The 20,253-nt window shown below is 39.1% G+C and overlaps 1 protein-coding gene across 1 annotated transcript in view; it reads left to right on the top strand.

Moving 5' to 3' along the window:
- The window catches only part of HACD1 (3-hydroxyacyl-CoA dehydratase 1), a 20,114-nt gene extending 596 nt beyond the window's left edge, over positions 1-19,518 (top strand). Inside the window, exons 2-7 of the mRNA XM_007460872.1 lie at positions 8,266-8,383; positions 8,572-8,590; positions 8,667-8,755; positions 11,387-11,508; positions 16,521-16,699; positions 19,350-19,518. Coding sequence (XP_007460934.1) covers positions 8,266-8,383; positions 8,572-8,590; positions 8,667-8,755; positions 11,387-11,508; positions 16,521-16,699; positions 19,350-19,432 — 610 coding nt within the window. The 3' untranslated portion in view covers positions 19,433-19,518. The remainder of the gene's footprint in view (positions 1-8,265; positions 8,384-8,571; positions 8,591-8,666; positions 8,756-11,386; positions 11,509-16,520; positions 16,700-19,349) is intronic.
- The last annotated feature ends 735 nt before the right edge of the window (positions 19,519-20,253 follow it).

The raw sequence follows: 20,253 nt of genomic DNA on the forward strand, positions 1-20,253 counted from the left end.
GTATAGCCCCGGGCAGGAAGGCGGGGCCGCCCCTCCGGGGAGGCGGCTCCGGCCCGGCCGCCGCGGGCGCCGCTGCTACTGCAGCTGGAGAAACGCCGGGGTCCCGCCACCCCGGAGCCCGGAGCCGTCTGGCCGGGGGCCCAGACCCGCGGCCTCGGCCGCCGGCCCCTGGAGTGCGTGTCCTCGTGCCGCCGATGGTTGGGCAGAGTGTTCCTAACTGTTCGTGTCGCTACGGAGTTTTTTGCTGTTGTTGTTTTGTTTTTTAAGTAATAGTGCTCCCGAGAGCTTCTTACTTGGGACGGTTTTCTAAAAACCCTGCTGGATCGGAGCATAGCACTCGTGTCCAGCATCTTGTTGGCTCCATGACTGATACCCTGTACTTTTATTTGTGGCTTTGAGTACGACTTACAAGTTAAGGTTACACAATGACTGTCTCTCTGCAAAGAGCTGTCACAGTGACTTGTGTCGACCGCTTTTCAAAACCGGCTGGGAAAAAGATCTTGCGTTTCTCAATGGCGTTGCCGTTTAAAAAAGTTATTTTCCCCTTATCACATGAAGTATTATTAATCTACAAAAATCTGGGGAAACGTTCAATACCTTTAACTTTCTCTAGGGCTTATAGAAAAATGTGATTGATAAGGATTTAATAAATGATTTGACACAGTACTGAGTACTTATTATGTGTTTAATACCAAATACAGTTAATGAAAATATTGGTATCTATTGAGGATTCACTGTGCGCTAGGCACTGTGTCGGTCACTCTAGGTGTAGTATGTCATTTCTGGTCCTCTGCAGTTCTGTGAGGGGTGCATGATATTACATTTGATAGACTAGAAAACCGAGGCACAAATAGGTGAAGTAACTTGCTCAAGTTCCCCAAACCAACAAGTGTCAGACTTGGATTTTGGCACAGTCTGAATCCAGAGCCGTGTTACTTCTTTCCACTTTACTAAATTTTATAATGTTGAAAGGGAAAACTAACAGAGTCAAAGCTACTGGAGAACAATGGAGTACCCACTGTGTGCTGCAGCCTTTAGATACCCTGGAGGCTGAAAATATCCTCTCTTCTCTGTGCTAGTCTCATCCAGTTAATAAACACTTCGAGGACGCCTACCATTTATTAACTGGTCTTGTGCCTTTCCTTTCCAGGCCACTCTCCCTTTTGAAGGCCGAGTTACCTTTTCAAAAAGTGAAAGTCAATGCATAACTCCAGTTTAAAGCCTTCAGTGACCCCCCCACCCATTGCCTCCGCTGTTGTGGAAGGGATTTAGGCTGTCTGTCGTTCAAGGCCCTTTGCAATATCTCCCTGATTTCCTCTTTCCAGTTTTATTGCTTTTGACATCTCCTGTAACTCACTATGCCCTCAAACACCATGCAGTTTTATTTTCATGGCTCTCTCCATCTTTGCTCAGGCTGCACATTCTTTGGGTAATAATCCCCGTGTTTCTGCTGTGACTTCTAGCCAAGCCACCTCTGAAGTTTTCTGGGTCTCTTATCCGACCTGAAGTAGAATTAAATGTTCTTTCAGCTGTGTTCTCACACTTCATTCCTAACCTTCCTCCCTGGCTCAGCAAATTACTGCTTCCCCGAAACTTGTTTGTCTCCCTGCCTATGTTGAGAAGATCCCTTGCCAAGGGGTGGGATAGGGAGGGTGGGAGGGAAGGAGACGCAAAGAGGGAAGAGATACGGGAACATATGTATATGTATAACTGATTCACTTTGTTATAAAGCAGAAACTAACACACCATTGTAAAGCAATTATACTCCAATAAAGATGTAAAAAAAAAAAGGCAAGGGGAACGGAAATGGAATAATCCATTTAATTAACTCTTTGGAGGCTTTCTAAAGGTGTTGAGATTTGAAGAAGGGATAGGATTTGCATATGTAGAGGGTAGATATTCCAAGTGAGATTAATTCTGGAAATAGGCATGAGATGCAAGAAAGCCTCCCGATTTAATTGGAGGGTTGGGGCAGAGGGGCCCTGTTGTTTATCCATCCTCCATATACTAGTTTACATCTGCTAATGCAAAGTTTCTTTTTGTTCATTTGCTTGTTCTGTTTTTCTCTTTTAGCAGAACTTTGGAGGGTTTATTAATTTTTTTGTAATCGTTTTGAAAACAATCAAAATACTATTTAAGAAATAAAATTTTACATAAATGTAGAAAAGAACTTGCCTAATTCTATAAACTTAGCATGGCCTTTCATTTTTCCTTGTTATCGCTCATGTGAGTTACTTCCTTCAGATTTTTACTCAAATCTCCATTCTCAGGGAGGCCTTCGTAGCTATCTTCATTCAAATAGCAAAAACCTCACAAACACTCCTTATCCCCCTTGCCTGCTTAATTTTTCTCTATCGTACTTATTACTGCATAGCTGTACAATGAATTCTACTGATTCCTTCTGTTGCTTATTGTCTGCGTCATCCTGTAACGGTGTCAGCTCCGTGAAGCGCTCAAGAAATATTTGTTGAGTGAATGAATGCACATTATAGGGTATTGTAGTTACAGTATCTGCTGTGTAGGATATTCTGTTTTCACTCACTGTTTCACCAAATATTTCTATGTAGTTTTCATAATTACACTCTTTCATGGTTACATAAGAGGGAATAGAATTAAGGTACAGTAATGGACTAAATCATGCCTCTAATGATGTTTTGCTTTAATTTGCTTCTCTTGAATTAGTTGTTTAGGATGAATTCCTGGAGTAGAACTACAGGATGTAATTAATTTAATTAAGTAATAATGTAATTTAAAGGATGTGAGGATTTTTATTGTACTTGCTCACAACAGATGCTTGACGAGGAAAGTGAGCGTTTCTCTCTCTCTGTCTCTCTCTCTTTTTTAATTCTTTTGCTTTGCTACAAACACTTTTGAAGCCCACATGTGTTAGTGCATTATCCTAGGTCAAGCGAGAGACAGAAGCTAAATATTTTAGGCCCTGTCCTTGTAGAAGTGCTACCTGGGGCATTTGTAGATTGCAATAAAAGACGGGATGAACACTGCAGAGGTGTCAAGTCAGACAGGTAGGGAGGATCAGAGAAAGCTTTGGGCAGGGGAGGGGGACCATCGCATTCCAACTGAGCGGTGGGGATGAGGAAGGAGCAGGAGTTGGGGAACAACTCGTGCTGACATGCGGTTGGGGTAACAGCAAGCGGGCCTGCAATGTAGGCTGGGAAAGGAAGGTGGATGGGGAGCCTGGCTCACTGCACAGGCCTTACATGCCTCGCTAACATGTTTGGATTTTAACCTGTAAACAGTACAGGAAGGTGTTCATTGAAGGTTATGTTTTCACTCCTTTTTAGCTGGGCGACCTCAGGTAAGTCCCATAACCTCTCTGACCCTGGGTTTTCTCATCTGTCAAGGGAGCAAAACAACTACTTTGCTAGGTTATTACAAGGAATTAAGAAATAGTGGATATGAAGTGGTCGGCAGGGTGCTGGACACACAGTGGGTGTTTAGAAAGGATAATTCCTACCCCTAGTGGTGAATTTAAAAATGCACGTCATGCAGAAAGAAACTATTTAAGATATCCTCACAGTGTACATAGTCTGCATTAGCAGAGCACCAAACCCAAGGTTCAGGCATGTACATTTCTTGAAGTGTTGAGTAATAGACATATATTTTATTCCCGAGGTAGGTGGATCCATGTATGAACCTACCACAACTTGTTTATCCTTCATCTGTGGATGGACATTTGGGTTCTTTGCAGTTTGGGGCTATGACAGATGACTCGGTGAGCATCTGTATGCAAGTCTTGTGTGGACACATGCTTTCATTGTCCTTGGGTAAATACCTATGAGTAGAATGGCTGGGTCATAGGGTAGTGACATTGCTGATTTCTTATGAAACTGCCAAACTGTTTTTTCAGAGTGGTTGTACAGTACATCCCCACGGGCAGTGAATGAGCTTTCCGGTTGCCACACATCCTCATCGGCACTTGGTGTGGTCAGTCGTGATAATTTTATACCTTCTAAGTGGTGTATTGTGTTACTGTGATTTTAATTTGCATTTCCCTAGTGACTAATGACCCTGAGCATCTTTTCATGGGTTTACTTACCAGTTGTGTACCTTTTTTTGGTATAGGGTCTGTTTAAATCTTTTGCCCACTTCTTATGGGTTTGTTGTTTGATTTTCAGCTATTGAATTTTGAAAGTTCTTTATATAGTCTGGATACAAGTCCTTTATCAGATATGTGATTTGTAAATATTTTCTATCAGGTATGGCTTGCTTTTTCATTCTCTTCACAATGTCTCTCAAAGAGCAGAAGGTCCTAATCTTACCAAAGTCCAGTTTATCTGTTTTTTTTCTTTTATGAACCTTTCAGCTTAACTCTGTTGGCACCGAAATAATGGATCTGGATAATGACCATCGGTGCTAACATCACAACGAAGAGGGGACAGCCAGAAATGTTGGGCTCGCTGGGGAAGCACGCAGCACAACGGAGAAATTAACCTGGAACGTGAATCTGTCTGATCGATCCTTTAGAGCTAACTACGCACTCACAGGAAATACGGAGGCCAGAAGAACATAATAAATGACATGGGGGTATCCAGTTAGCAAAACCCAGACCGCGGGTAACTCTGTAGGAGCCACTCAGGGTCTTCAACAGATAAATTTCAGGAGAAAGAGGGGAGGAGAGATGAGGATGGATGGGAGGAGGTGAAATCTATAGATTTAAAAGAGTCATAAAACACACAGCGACTAATTGCAATGTATGAATCTTATTTCAATCACGATTTTAAGAAATTATAAGACAGTTAAGGACATTTGTATCTTGACTCTAAGTTTAGAAGTTATTGTTCAATTCTTCACATGGGATAGTTGGTGTTTTACTTATGTTTATGAAAAATAAACCTTTTAGAGATACATAATTAAGCATTTATGAATCATATTATAGGATGTATGAGATTTGATTCACAATCATCAGGGAGGAAGGCTTGTGGGGAAAGAAGTGAATAGAGGTTTGGATGAAACAAGATTGTTAATAAGATGATACTGGTTGAAGCAGGGCAGTGGGCAAATGGGGGTTCATCGTACCACTCATTCTGTATACCTTTGTATATGTTTGAAGCTGTAAAAAAATTTTTAAAGCGGTGTTGAAATTAAGGAAATAAAGGAGTATAGGCGTAGAAAAACAAGTTCTTCAAAAAGCAGATGGTCTCCAAGAAACCTGAGGAGAAAAAGAAGCCCCAGAAGACAGCTAGAAGAAAGAGCTCCACCTTCAGTAAGATTTTTCAGGGTAATTGTAGCCAGAGTGGCACGAGAAGAAGGCATTTAGTGAGTGTTAGAAGGTGTTTAGGAAGTTATGCCACATCTCTTTCGTTGCTGCAGTGTTCTCTCTCCACTTAGTAACTTAAGATTTCCTTGAGGCCAAGGAATTATCCCTAATTCCCCAGCACCTAGCACAGTACCTGTCCTGTATTGATCCTGAAGATGAATGAATGAATAAATGAATTAAGCAAGTGAGAAACCTTCTACATGCGGAACACATGTTTATATTTTCCAAAGAGAGTGTTTTGTCAAGGACTGAAAGTGTCTATTTGGGTTCATATTTAGGCAATCATTAGCTCTGGTATATTTAAAAAAAAAAAACTGTCCAAAAAAGAATTCCTAATTGTAGACACTCCTGTTGCTTTGGGAAATTTTTAAAATTACAGTTACTAAACTGACGGATATAGGAAGCCCAATGTTAGCTGAATGTAGGGCCCTCAAGAGAGACTTTGATTCTCACCCTTTGTGATTGGGTGGGGGGGGGGGGGCTTAGGAAGTGAGCACGGGTTAGTTCAGATGAGTTCCTGGCCATATTTACCAAAAAACAGATGAGAGGTTAGTATAGATAGTTCCATGGTCCTTTCTATCCCCAGTGTTAATTTCTTTTATTTCCAACAGGTGAGTGGGGATAGTATTGTTATACTGTACTAGTTGGTACAATACTGCCACCTATGGGACAACAGTAAAATTTGTTATGCTGTTAAAATGCATGGATTTTTATATCATGCCTTTAAAAATGTAGAAAACTTGCCATCTAAATTAATCTTTTGATGAATTCTTTGGTAGGTTAACAGTTACCTCTTAAATCGGTCTTTGGTAAAAATCTGATTTGGATTTGTCTAAAAGAAAAGACAAGTATATGGGAAAATGTGAATGAAAACATTAAGCTTTTTGTTTTCTTGTTAGAAGCAGTGTAAGGACTTGGAATTGAGGATAATGAAATCAGAACATTTTAAACCTGGAAGGTACCTAAAACATTATCCAGATTAGCACACTCAGATTAGCCCAGCACAGGGTTGAGTGTTGGCTCTAATGCGGGATGGAACCGTGAGGTGAATCCAGTAAAAGCCATGGCACAGTAGAAAGGGAAGAGCAGTGAGGGTTAGGAAACCTCCACCATTAACTTACTTACTCTGAGCCTTAGGGTAAGTCGCAAGATATCTCTGCATGGTGATTGTTTCGTATAAAACAGTGGCTTTCAAACTTTCTTGATAGCGTACTACTATCAGTTAAAATATTTGAGCATAACATTCTGTATAACTTTAAAAATTACTTATAATTTAAATACATGAATTATTATGATTAGCTAATATCCCAAGGCACAGTATATGCTTAGAGCCAGACCAGTACAGCAGAGTAGTTCAAGAGCGTAGACTGTGAGATGAGCGGTGAGTTGAGTTCCCAGCTGACTGGCTATAGGGCCCTTTCTGCCTGTTTCCACAGCAGTGAAATAGGATAGTAGTAGTCGCTACCTCATGGGGTTATTGTGAGGATGAAATATTAATATATTAAATATGCATATAAGACAGTGTCTGGAACATTGGAAGCACTCTGGAAATGTACTTAGCATTATCATTGTTGTTATTATCCTTAATACTTGTACATTTCAAAGGTCTTTGTGGTAGTTTCCGGCACTTGCCTGATTTCTTGTCCTATCTCACTAAAGGTCATTGTTTTTAACCTCATTGTGTGCTGAGGAGAAGAGATTCCCGGGGCTGAAGTGCCTCTCTGCCATTTTCTTGTTGTTTGATTGAGTCTGCATTTTCACCCCACTCAGTCGCTCGTTTCTTTGCAGGCACCTTTAAGCCATTTGTCTATTTTATTGAGTACTCTTTAATTAAAAAGTTAAAACTGTATAAAATTATTATAAATTTTATAGTTCATAAATCCATTTAACTAGACACTTTGGAGACCACTTATTTTCAAAAGCCTGGGGTAGCTATTCATTTCCATGGGTGTATTATTAAGGATCTTTAAAAGTTACAGGTGACGCAACTTTTTTAAACTTCAAAGTGCTTTTGTAATTGCAAAGGAAACTGGAAAAATACATTACCTCTCATCAGTGACTCTTGGAGATTGAGTACCCGGGTGACAAAGCTGGTCTCCACAGGTGTAGCTTGTGTTTTTAAGTGCCGTTAATTCACAGCAACTATATTTAATGTACAAGTGTAAGTTAAAAGGGGGGAGGGGACATATGTATTTTTTCTTTTTCGAAAACAAACTTTTTTTTCAATTGAAGTATAGTTGATTCAGGTGTGCAACATAGAGATTCAGTATTTTTATAGAATATACTCTGTTTGAAGTTATTAGGAAACAATGGCTATATTTCCCTGTGCTGTACAATATATCCTAGTTGCTTATTGATTTTATACATACTAGTTTGTATCTCTTAACCCCCTACTCCTGTATTGCTCCTCCCCCCTGCTCTCTCCCCCTTGGTAACCACTAGTTTTAAAGCACACTGTTTAAAAGCAGGCTTATGTCTGACCTTCTATATGTGTCCCTTCTGTGGCACCACAATTGTTTTTATTTAGAGAAAATGATAAAAATGTTAATTAATGATTCTTATTCAAGATTTTTACCTATAATTGCATAAACAAATATACTATATATTTGTATAAAATACATATTTATACACACACAGCTTTTTACCTCTAATTTTTATATAATTATTAAATGCTTTATAATAACTTCATTTTTGGTACAGAAACCTATTCCTTCAGTCCGTCAGTTTATCTGCTGAGACCAAAAATACAATGCACATTGCTTGACATTTGTATGTAGTTGATCTTGAATATGTTCTCTTTATTCCCTTGAAGAGTCAATGTAAAAACGATGTTTGTCATTTCTTCTTAAGGGTTTTTAAAATAGAATAATGAACTGAGAGGACAATAACTCATACATGTTATTACTGTATAAATTATGGCATTTCTTTACAGGATGCAGTGGAATTCGTTGTGATAGAATTTTATAAAGTGCTTTTACTTTCTCTAGGTGGCTGGTACTCGCTATTGCCATGGTACGTTTTTATATGGAAAAAGGAACACACAAAGGTTTATATAAAAGTATTCAGAAGACACTTAAATTTTTCCAGACATTTGCCTTGCTTGAGGTAAGTTTTCAACGACACTGTTTATCTATCACTGCCATATTTATTTGAAAATATATCAGTTGAGCAAAATTAGTCTTATTTTACTGATTATTTACTCCCTACAGATGCATTTAAAACCAACGATGACAGGAATTTATTTTATGTTGTATGTTATTGACATGTGATTTTTTTTGTGTGTTTGCTTACAGATAGTCCACTGTTTAATTGGTGAGTTTTTGATTTAATTTTTATGTTTGGCATAGATTGCATTTCGGGCAGTGGTTGACTTGTTTTTTTCTTTAAGGAATTGTGCCTACTTCTGTGCTTGTGGCTGGGGTCCAAGTGAGTTCAAGAATCTTTATGGTGTGGCTCGTTACTCACAGTATAAAACCAGTAAGTGACACAACATGTCGTCTACTTGAGCCTGCAGGAAAGCTTTCTTATTAATAGGAATCCAAAATATTAACTGTATTTCAGGAAGTAGAACCCTTGGCCAAAGGGTTGGGTTTGGATGTAAGTGTGATTGTACATTGACTTAGTGCGTTCGTAGAATGGCTTTGAAACACCAGCAAAACCAAAAATTAGCATTTTTATAGCCATATAAATTGGGGTTTTCCAATTTTTAAAAAAATTTTTCTTTTAGGCTGCGTTGGGTCTTCGTTGCTGCGCGCGGGCTTTCTCTAGTTGCAGCGAGTGGGGGCTACTCTTTGTTGCGGTGCACGGGCTTCTCATTGCGTTCATTGGCTTCTCTTGTTACGGAGCACAGGCTCTAGAAGCGCAGGCTTCAGTAGTTGTGGCGCATGGGCTCAATAGTTGTGGCTCGCAGGCTGTAGAGTGCAGGCTCAGTAGTTGTGGCGCATGGGCTTAGTTGCTTCGTGGCATGTGGAATCTTCCCGGACCAGGGCTGCAACCCGTGTCCCCTGCGTTGGCAGGCGATTCTTAATCACTGCACCAGCAGGGAAGTCCCTACCCACTCTTTTTTTTTTTCAGGTTCTTTTCCCATATAGGCCATTACAGAGTATTGGGTAGAGTTCCCTGTGCTGTACAGTAGATCCTTATTAGTTATGTATTTTATATATAGTGGTATGTATGTGTCCGTCCCAGTCTTCCAATTTATCCCTTCTGCCTCTTTTTTATCCTACAGAAAATCTCTTCCTTGATTTTACTATTTAATCTTCTCCAACAGTGGTATCCCATGGGCATCTTTCCACCCATATTTAATTAATTCAACTAGCATGTATTGAGTGCATTCTATATCCCTGGCACTGTGCTTACTTTGGGATTTACAGAAATGAATAAGTCAGTCTCAGCTGTCAGGGGTATTGACCATCGGGGAGTAGGGGGCAGCCCTACAGATGTTGAATCATTCAACAAGTATGAATTACGTGCCTATTCTGTTCCTGACACTGTGCCGGGAATCTGGCTATTTATAATACACATATGGTTCCCGCCTCATGGAGCCTGGAATTGGGAGAGATGGTACACAAGTTGTTGCAGAAATAATTGTTTGATTTTACTAGTGTTAGTGCTTTGAAACAAGAGGCCAGTGTGGATTGCAGTAACCGGCAGACTTGGCCTGACTTAGGGAGTGAAGGAAGGCTTCCCCGAGGAAGGAGTGTATCAGCTGAGTGCTGTAGATATACAAGAGTTTGGCAGACAAATCCTGATAGAAATTGGCAAGTGTTATAACACAGATATGAACACAGTACTGTGAGAACAAGGAAGGGGAGCACGTAACTGCTCAGGGTGAGAGGAGGGGTTTGGGACAAGTTTTCCAGAGGCCGTGGTGGTTAGCTGGATCTTAAAGGTGAGAAAGGGTTTTCCATGGAAAGTATTGATAAAGGGAGGAGCGTTCAGGGACTTCCCTGGTGGCGCAGTGGTTAAGAATCCACCTGCCAATGCAGGGGACACGGGTTCGAGCCCTGGTCTGGGAAGATCCCACATGCCGCGGAGCAACTAAGCCCATGCACCACAACTACTGAGCCTGCACTCTGGAGCCCACGGGCCACAATTACTGAGCCTGCACTCTGGAGCCCGCAGGCCACAACTACTGAGCCCGTGGGCCACAACTACTGAGCCTGTGCTCTGGAGCCTGTGGACCACAACTACTGAAGCCCACGCACCTAGAGCCCGTGCTCTGCAGCAAGAGAGGCCACCGCGATGAGAAGCCCGTGCACCCCAACAAAGACCCAACGCACCCAAAAATAAATAAATAAATTTATAAAAAATGAAAAGGGAGGAGCATTCTATTGATAATTAGAGGGAATGGCGCGTGTTAAGACACATTCAGAGCATATTCTGGAAATAATACAAAGTTTTGTGTCCCCAGAGAGAGCTGGGGGTGGGGTTGAGTCATTGCACAAGAAGTCGAGATTTCTGAGCTCCAGCTGTAAAGATCCTTGAACATCATGCTCAGGTGGGAGGGTTTTACCCTTTCCTCCAGTTAAGCAGTGGGGAAGCCATGAAGCTTTTAAATCCCGGGACTAGCACCTTCCAATTTTGTTTCTGTTGATTTGCTTCTGTGTTTTGCTTTTAAGAGAAAACGTCCACCTCTGAAGTGGACACTACATAGGGGGCTGTGACAGCAATCTGCATGAGAGGTGATCAGGTCCTAAATTGACACCGTGGTAGCAGGGCTGCAGTGAGTGGGCAGATTCGGGAGTTAGTGCTGCAGTAGGATGGGTATGATTTGACGACCAATAGAAAGTCCGAGGGTCAGATTGTTCCCATACTGGTTTTGAGGGGCTGATGTTGTCCTGGGATGGTTGAGTTATTGGCTGGAGTGAAGGGTGAGACAGAGAACCCAATAGAACTTTGACCATTCCTGTGCTTAGAGCACATTTAAATCGCGTGTTTGTAAAGACTTATTAAGGGTGACGGCATTGCGTTTTCTGTATTGCATCTGTCTAACCCTAGCTCTCCGTTATAATAAAAGGAACGTACTAAATAATAAACAGAAAATATCTTCGTGGAGAAAGAAGTTCAAGGTTAAACAACGCTGTGGCTTTCTCTGTAATTCTGCAGATCCAGAATGAGGAGAGTGTGGTGCTTTTTCTGGTCGCGTGGACGGTGACAGAGATCACTCGCTATTCCTTCTACACATTCAGTCTTCTCGACCACTTGCCATACTTCGTTAAATGGGCCAGGTGGCGACGATGTCTTACAGTTTAGTTGCTCTCGGTCCTGCGCATGCGTGTTTTGTGTGCTGAGCTAACACAGAATTAAAATGTCTTAGCCCTGTGTTGCCAGGAGGCTGCTGTTTTTGAAATTAGCAGTGTTATAACTTGCATTCTAAAGGCTTAATTTAATGACCAGGCAACAGTCATATTAACATATATCTTGAGTGAAAGCAATGCCAGACAAACTACATTAGTGTCCTTAGCCTCTGAATTGGTCATTCATTTTTCCTTGAAAGCAAAATATACATCTTTGGAATTACATTAAATCAACTCTTGGCCAAAAATATGGCATTTTGTTTGATTGACTTAAATTTTTTATTTTTTGACAACTCACAAAGTTTTTATTCTACAAAACAAAGTTAGTAAAATAAGCTAAAACACTAAAAATAAACTTTTAAAATAGGCAAGCTTTAGTAACAAAATGCATGTTAAAGAAATTATTTGAAACTTCCAGTGCATAGAAATTATTTTAACACGACAGACTTTCATTGAATTAAATACATACTGTTCTTGTAATTGCTAAAAGTGGCCCTTACATCAATCAGTTACTGATTTAAATTACTTTAATATTCCACCTAGTATCCACAAGTTTTAGTATCTTTAGTATCTTTTTAGTATCTTATACAATGTCAATTTTTTTGTGTGTGTATAAAGTAGCAGAGACAGACATTTTAAAAAGTCACCCTTAGAGACTTCCCTGGCGGTCCAGTGGTTAAGACTCCTTGCTTCCATTGCAGGGGGCACGGGTTCAATCCCCAGTCAGGGAGCTCGAGGAACGGATCCTACATGCCGCATGGCACGGCCAGAACAACAACAAACAAACAAACAAAAAAGTCACCCTTATTTGAAATTGTATTATTTGTTATGAGGACAAAATTTATATTTCAAGGGTTCTAAACGTAGCCCTCCCAAAGCAACAGTTTTTAAAGCAGAAGATGTTCCGTCCTTTTTAAAGTATGTGTTCTTTGAGCAACTGATGTTTTACAAAGTTATTATAAAAACAACTTATTATTTGTGCCCTTTGGAGAACAAATCACAAACCAGCATAGATTTGTTCATTTCATTCTCCATGTTGCACTTAGAGTTGAAATAACAATAATAACAGTAACATATGCTGTGTACCTACTGCATACCTGAGGTGCAGGTGTGAGTGCAACAAAATCTCTGTCCTCTCAAGATGGAGGGGACAGAAAATACAACAACTAACAGGTGTGAGAAATGCCAGGTGGTAAGAAATGCAGGGGGGCAGTTGGGTTAAGAAACGTCTATCACATATATGTCTATGTAGATAGGTAAATTAGATAGATATGGTAGATAAGATAGATAAGATACGTAGATAGATAGATAGATAGATGGGTATCCCACATAGGTAGAATACAAGAATTTGACAGTATTTTCATTCGTTAAAATTTTTATTAAGCTGCAAAAGTAATATGCTTTCATTGTGAAAAAATCTCAAATAGTTTTAGTATATAGAATAAACATGGAAAGTTCCTGTTTGTACTCCTACGTGAGCCCCACTCGCTTTCCTTGGAGAGAGAAAGTTGGGAGTTTACCATCAGACTTTTTCTTAATAACAGCAATGTGAACACACAGATGTGAGTTTTTAAAAACATAAATAGGGGCTTCCCTGGTGGTGCAGTGGTTGAGAATCTGCCTGCTAATGCAGGGGACACGGGTTCGAGCCCTGGTCTGGGAGGATCCCACATGCCGCGGAGCAACTAGGCCTGTGAGCCACAGCTACTGGGCTTGCGCGTCTGGAGCCTGTGCTCCGCAACAAGAGAGGCCGTGATAGTGAGAGGCCCACGCACCGCGATGAAGAGTGGCCCCCGCTTGCCACAACTAGAGAAAGTCCTCGCACAGAAACGAAGACCCAACAAAGCAAAAATAAATTAATTAATTAATAAATTCCTACCCCCAACATCTTCTTTAAAAAGAAAAAACATAAATAGGATGACATACTTGATTTTTGTTTATATATTGGAGATCTTTTTTTAAATCAGTACAGGTCCATTTAGATCTAGCTCTCTAACTCTTAATGCTGCATAATATTCCATAGTATGACTGACTCAGTTCTATATTGCTAGAATTTAGATTAGTCCCAGTTTTCTGATGCTATAAATACTGCTTTGTGATATTAAAAACAATGTAATATCCATATTTCCGTTATTTTTTAAAACTCTGATATGTGTATTAATCCATAGCTAGCTTATAAAGGTAATTCATAACTAGTGTCAGACTTGTTTTTGCTCCCCTTATACAAAAAGGCTAACACTTTTTATTAATTACTCCTTTTTAAATAACTCATATTATACATGTTCAAATATAATAAATTAGTATATATAAATAACCTAAAAGAATAAAAACCTTTTAAATTGTCTATATTCCCCCTACAAAGGATTATCACTCTTAATTATACTATATACCCTTTCAAACGTTTTTATATTCTCTAGCTCTTTTTTAGATATTTGTGGCTTATCATTTTGAATATGACAAAATACTTCAAAATTATAGTTTGAGCTTAAACATTTCGTCTGTCATAAGAAGGTTGCACTACCATTTATAAGCGTTTGGCAAGATTGGCAGTTCGGAATGTAGCTGGATTCTAATCCCAGAATGCATCTCGTGCCATTTTGAATGACCTCAGTCTTTCAGACTTCTAGCACCTTTGAAAATACTAATTCATAATATAGTCTCTTTTTATTTGCTGTATTTATAAAATTTGTTTGCGGGAGATAATGGTCTCTAATGCTTTGCCCGCCTTTTAGAATACATTTGCATGTCTTGAATTTCTGGAAAAGTTCCAAACTCTACCATTGCATGTTTAAATTTGCTGTTAGAACTCCTTTGTCAGTTGCCTTAATGTTAAACAGGTTACTATAAAATCTTTCAACTTTGAAATGCACATGTTAACATAACACATCACGCCAGTTAAGCATAATCGTGAATAATTATGTTTCATGTCAAAAATCTTAAAGATCCCAATCAGCTATATATTTGCCAACCCCATTAAATAACCTAAAATAACATTTATATTTATGTTCCAGTTTTGAAACTATTCTCAAGTAAAGCTTAAAAATGGCTTCTTCTTTATAGAGTTGCCCTGCTGTGATGGTTTGAATATACTTTGATTCTATTTATCTGTCAGACATGTTCCTAGAAAAACCCACTGAATAGATAAATGCATAATGTTATGTTTTCATATTGATTTCCATTTTAATTTCAAAAATGCAGTCCCTTCAAAAAATTTTTGATGACAATTGGGAATCTGTAAGGAAACATCATGTCTCTTTCTGAATAAGTAGTTAAATCTGTCATGCTGCCATCAGAACTTAGAGAGTTGGTGACATTGAGCCTTTTTAAAGTGCAAGTAAAGTCAAATAAATTGTGTAATTTTTTCCCATTTCATTAAAAATAATCACGTCTTTAAGGCTTTAACCTAGTTTATACTTAGTGTGATTTTTTTTTTTTTAGTTAAAGAACAATCTTGGGCTTCCCTGGTGGCGCAGTGGTTGGCAGTCCGCCTGCCGATATAGGGGACGCGGGTTCGTGCCCTGGTCCGGGAGGATCCCACATGCCGCGGAGCGGCTGGGCCCGTGAGCCATGGCCGCTGAGCCTGCGCGTCCGGAGCCTGTGCTCCGCAGCAGGAGGGGCCACAACAGTGAGAGGCCCGCGCACTGCAAAAAATAAAAATTAAATAAAAAAATAAATAAAAATAAAATAAAGAACAATCTTACCCCCAAAAGAATCATCTGAGAGTCGCATAAAGTTTAAAAAGAAATTTAAGAGGTTTGAATGTCTTACTTAAGAAGGGAATATAAAATGCTCAGTTATGTACTTTTAAATTGAGGTAGGAAATCGAGGTTGGAAAAGATTGATTTAAATAATACACACATAACTACACAAGGCTGGTGAGGAAGCAGGTGGCATGCACAAGGCAAGGAGAGGACACAGAGGGACAGTAGAAGGATCATTTTCTTTCTTTACCAGTTCATCTATTTTGGCAAATAATTCTGCCCCCCTCTGTCCCCTCTTGTCCTTGCATATCCTTGGTACATAGGAATAAGGAGACTCTTAAGAAATGTCATTACCTTGGGTGCTTGAGGCTGTCCTGCGGGTCCACCAGTGGACACTTTTGCAGTGTTCCTCTAACTGTAGGCGGAAGTGATGCTGGGCCCACTCTGTGTTGGAGGATGCTCTGCAATCCAAATGAACAAAGTGTGACTTGGATTTTGACTAGAACTCTCTCAGCTCTCTTTTAAGCAAGCTGACTATTCCTTTAATGTGCAAATTCGGGAAACGACCTGTCTTTCTTGTTTTGTCATGAAAACAATTTTAGGCAGTATGTTCCTTAGTAGTTACTGATGCTTCAGGTGGTTTTATCAGTTTTCTGAAATAGTCATTCTTTTAATTAGTGACCACAAAGCGTTTTCCAAATGTCTCCAAACGACGACTTTGGCAATTTCAAGATTTAGATATAAAATTAGGATCATAACTGGTCTTTTTTAAAAACACAGCATTTGATCAACAAATGACTAGCTGCAGGGAAAAAAAAATCAGTATGATTCCAGGTGTCAAAGCAGTTACTTTTACAATGCCTTACAATGCTCACATTTACTTTACAATACACTGTAATCGTTATAATACTTGTATACTTTATCATACTTAAAAAACTGCATCAGTCAGTCACTGACTCTAAAATGTATTGTTATTTCAGTCCTGTAAAGTAAGTTGACTTCTTACTTTATTAAGATCTTGCCACTTAAAATGGAAACTACTATAAGAAAAAAAAAACGATGATAATTAAATTAATAAGCAAATGATTAAAGTGAAAAAAAATTAACCTTGTTACGTGAGGTTAATATAAGTATGTATAGAAAGGAGGATTTTTAAGCTTAAATAAAGTAGTAGCAAAAGAACCATGATATAAAATTCAATAATTATTCTAGAAAATAACTGTCAGGTTTTTCTTTCTCCAGATACAATTTTTTTATCATCTTATATCCTGTTGGAGTTGCTGGTGAACTTCTTACAATATACACTGCCTTACCATATGTGAGGAAAACAGGAATGTTCTCAATAAGACTTCCCAATAAATACAATGTCTCTTTTGACTACTATTATTTTCTTCTTATAACCATGGCCTCGTATATACCATGTAAGTATGTCTCTATTAGTATTATACTTTGATTTAGCATATGCTGTGAAAGTTTTTCAGAAGATGTCATAAGATGCCAGATTAATAAACAAGGAAAGCTAATGTCTTAAAAATACGTCAAAACCTCCGTTCAGTGACACATGTATTCATGATTTGAAATAACTGAAGGGTGAGTTGTCAGAAAAAAAGGTAAGTAAATGAACACGCAAATGATTGCCTTCTCAAAATCACTTAAAAATAAGCTTAGTATGATTTATGTTTTTAAAGAAAAGATAAAGCCTGCAGTGAACTCATTGAAAGCATTTAGAATTATGTATCTGAACATGAACATTTTATCCAAGAAAATCTGAGGTCATTTCTATTCATTAAGCACATACTTGGAAAGATCATCCAGGAGTACTTGTTAGTCTTATGTATGTTGCCCTGTGTACTAGAAAATAATAAAAAAGCTGCTTTTCTTAAAATATTTTGAATAACTCAGTCTTTCCACTAATTTCTCCTCACCTTTCAGTAGTTGCGATGCATTGGTGAGACTCTATTCATTTCATTTAAATACAAAGTGGTATGTTTTTAGGTCAGATTTGGATAATCACTAGCAGGAAATATGAAGATAAGGCAAAGCTGTTGTTTGCCCTGGTCAATAAAGTTAGAGACTCTGGGCTCAGTGCGGGGGGCGGGGGGGGGGGGAAGAGAAATGAGAAACGTTTATAGAATCTAAAATCGACATTGACGCAATATGAAATACTTCATATAAAGAGGATGAACGTAAAATTTGGCCACTTCCGTGGGACCTCCAACTTTTAAGCTTTTCCAAAATCAAAATTGCCTTGATGGTCATATAGTGATTTTAATCCCCTCATCTTCTCCCATCTCAGCCTGACTCTCCTCTGATTATCCACCAGGGCCAGTTCCGGAGGGCGCGGCGGGGCGGTGTGCCTATGACACTTGTTTCTTCCCCTGCTTTGCGCAACATCTAGTGAATGTTGGAGGTCTGGAGCAGAGCCAGACCTGTCCTATCATAGTTACAGGTTCAGATCTTGGGTTGCCTTTTTCCTCACAGCCACTGAGGCATCTCTGCGGAAACCCACGGCCCAAGACATCATGGTTTGAAACCATCAAACCAGTAACTTGTGACTGTGCATTTTCAGGTGTCCTGTGAAGACCAGCCTTTGCCAGTAGCTGCTTCTCCGTTTAGGAGGCTGTCAGTTACCTGAGAGCCCCACCTGCTGGAGGATCAGCCAGCCAAGGGGGGTGTTTTCCACCTAGTATTAGTAGTAATAGCAACTAATTATACTTTGCTTATTAAATCCTTTGCTAATTACAAGTATAAAAGTACATTTTGAGCACTTAGTGCTCAAAAGAATTCCTTTTAGTTCTCATTTATCAATGGGGCCATTAGAGATTAGAGAGGTTAAGTGAATTGCTTTAAAAATCTCTCAGCTAGTAAATAAGATCAAGATTTGAACTCAAGCCCATAATTCTACTAAACTACTCAAGATATTATAGAAGTATTTGCAAAAATCGGTCAGTTAGCTTTAAGTCTATATGGCCTGAATATATTTAGGCCCTTAGGTATAGTATGATGGTTACATTAATGAAGGTTGGATACCTAAATAAAAAAATAAAATCTTTTATGCATTTTGGCTCCATTTGAGCTAAGTTCAAAAAGTAGTTACCCACAGTTGCCTAAGCAAAGTATTCAAAGCTTGTTTTGTCATTAGGTTCATTAGTTTTGGCTATTCTGCTCATCGTTTTCAGAGATATTTGTATACTTGTATTGTTTGTAGCTGATGTTAATTTGTTCATGCACCAACATTTACCCTGTAATTTAGAGTACTGGTTCAAATTGGCTCAAAATAATTCTCCAAATTTGACAGGGTGGATAACCATTTGTCTAACTGACCTAATACATATATATTTGTGTGTGTGTGTACCAGACTACCCTTATGCCCAGCCAAGAGGGGCTTTTGCTCTGGGCCCAGTTTTAGATAGAGGGCCATGTCCTGGCTCACTGCTGGTCACCACTCCACACAGGACCCCCTTCCTTCAGATCACATCCTGGAAACCCGGGACCATGGAATTTGCAACCCAGATGGCACTGAGCACGCATCTAGACTGCATAGCTCTCTTCCCCAGTCTGTTCTCCTGTGGGTTATAGCACCGTTACCTGTGTACACATCCCTGAGATCAGGGGGCAGCTGTTTGTGAGGGGGGTGGATGCAGCTGGGCTGTGTGGCCTTGGACATCCACACCGATGTTCACGAGACCCCTCATGGTACAGGACAGCCGATGGAATGTAGAGAAGGGGCCAGGTGGGGCAGCTTTCCTTGTGCAGCACTGTTCTGGCATGGTGTTCCGAAGAGTTATAGAATTCTAAATTCAAACATGGCCTTCCAGGTCATTATGAGGATATATTTATCAAAATATTTAAGTTTGCTGAAAAGACTGACAGTTGATGGCATTAAAATATTTAGGCATGTGGTATGTGGCCCTCCATTTGTACGCTTACCCTGAGCCCTGTAAATATTACGGGGGTAGTAGCAACTGTATATGATGTGCTTGCTTTCAAAGGCCGCCATGTTTAAGAGGTTTCAAGTATAAAAAATTTCCAACCATAGCTTACCTTCTCTGTTTTCTTTTTTCAATTAAGTGTTTCCACAACTCTACTTTCATATGTTACGTCAGAGAAGAAAGGTGCTTCACGGAGAGGTGATTGTCGAAAAGGATGATTAAATGATCCCTACAAGGTGCCTTTTCCAGAATAACCAGGATTACTTGAGTCCAAGTTTTAATAATAAGAATAAACAGCTTCATGAAATGTTGCGGATTGTGTAATTTCTTAAACTATAACTTGGGACACGTGGTATTTGCCAATATTTGTCTTCAGATTGTGCCAGGTCCGTTTTCTCCAAGAACTATGCAAGTATTTATTTTCAGCTCCTGGGTAGGTGATGATCATAAAAAAAATAATTGGGTGTATTACCTGCAAAAAAAAACTTTTGTTAGTTTTTAAACTAAAAATAAGTTTTGCTAAATTTTTTTTGCAACATATGTTCAAAGCTTTTGAAATCAATATTTAGAAATTAGTTTAATGATTTAACATTATGATGCCTGCCGGTGATTGTGATATTTATAAATGAAGCTAAATACAGAATTATAATAGCTGTTAATAATGTATTAGCATTTCTTGAACCCAAGGTCTATTTCTCTCAAGTTATAAGGTAGCATTTTTGATTAATAACAGTTTTTGGAAACATAGACATAGTTTGCTATGGTAAATCTTTTGATCTAGATAAAGTAGTCATATAAAAAGCCCAAAATATTCAAGTAGGTGTCACAGTTGGAAAATATTCTTTGGAAATATGTTTAGGCCACTGAAATTATACTCCTAAGCAAGTTTATTTTTATTTGAATTAACTACTCAAGGTCAAGCTTTTCAATTGTAAGGATTTTAAGGGATCAGAAACAATGTATGTATATACTTGGCCTCACTTGTAAAAAAACATAATAACATTGAATCTGATGGTAACACGGTGTCTGTTACATTCAGAACT

This window comes from Lipotes vexillifer, unplaced genomic scaffold (assembly GCF_000442215.2).
Source record: "Lipotes vexillifer unplaced genomic scaffold, Lipotes_vexillifer_v1.1 scaffold534, whole genome shotgun sequence".
Taxonomy (NCBI): domain Eukaryota; kingdom Metazoa; phylum Chordata; class Mammalia; order Artiodactyla; family Lipotidae; genus Lipotes; species Lipotes vexillifer.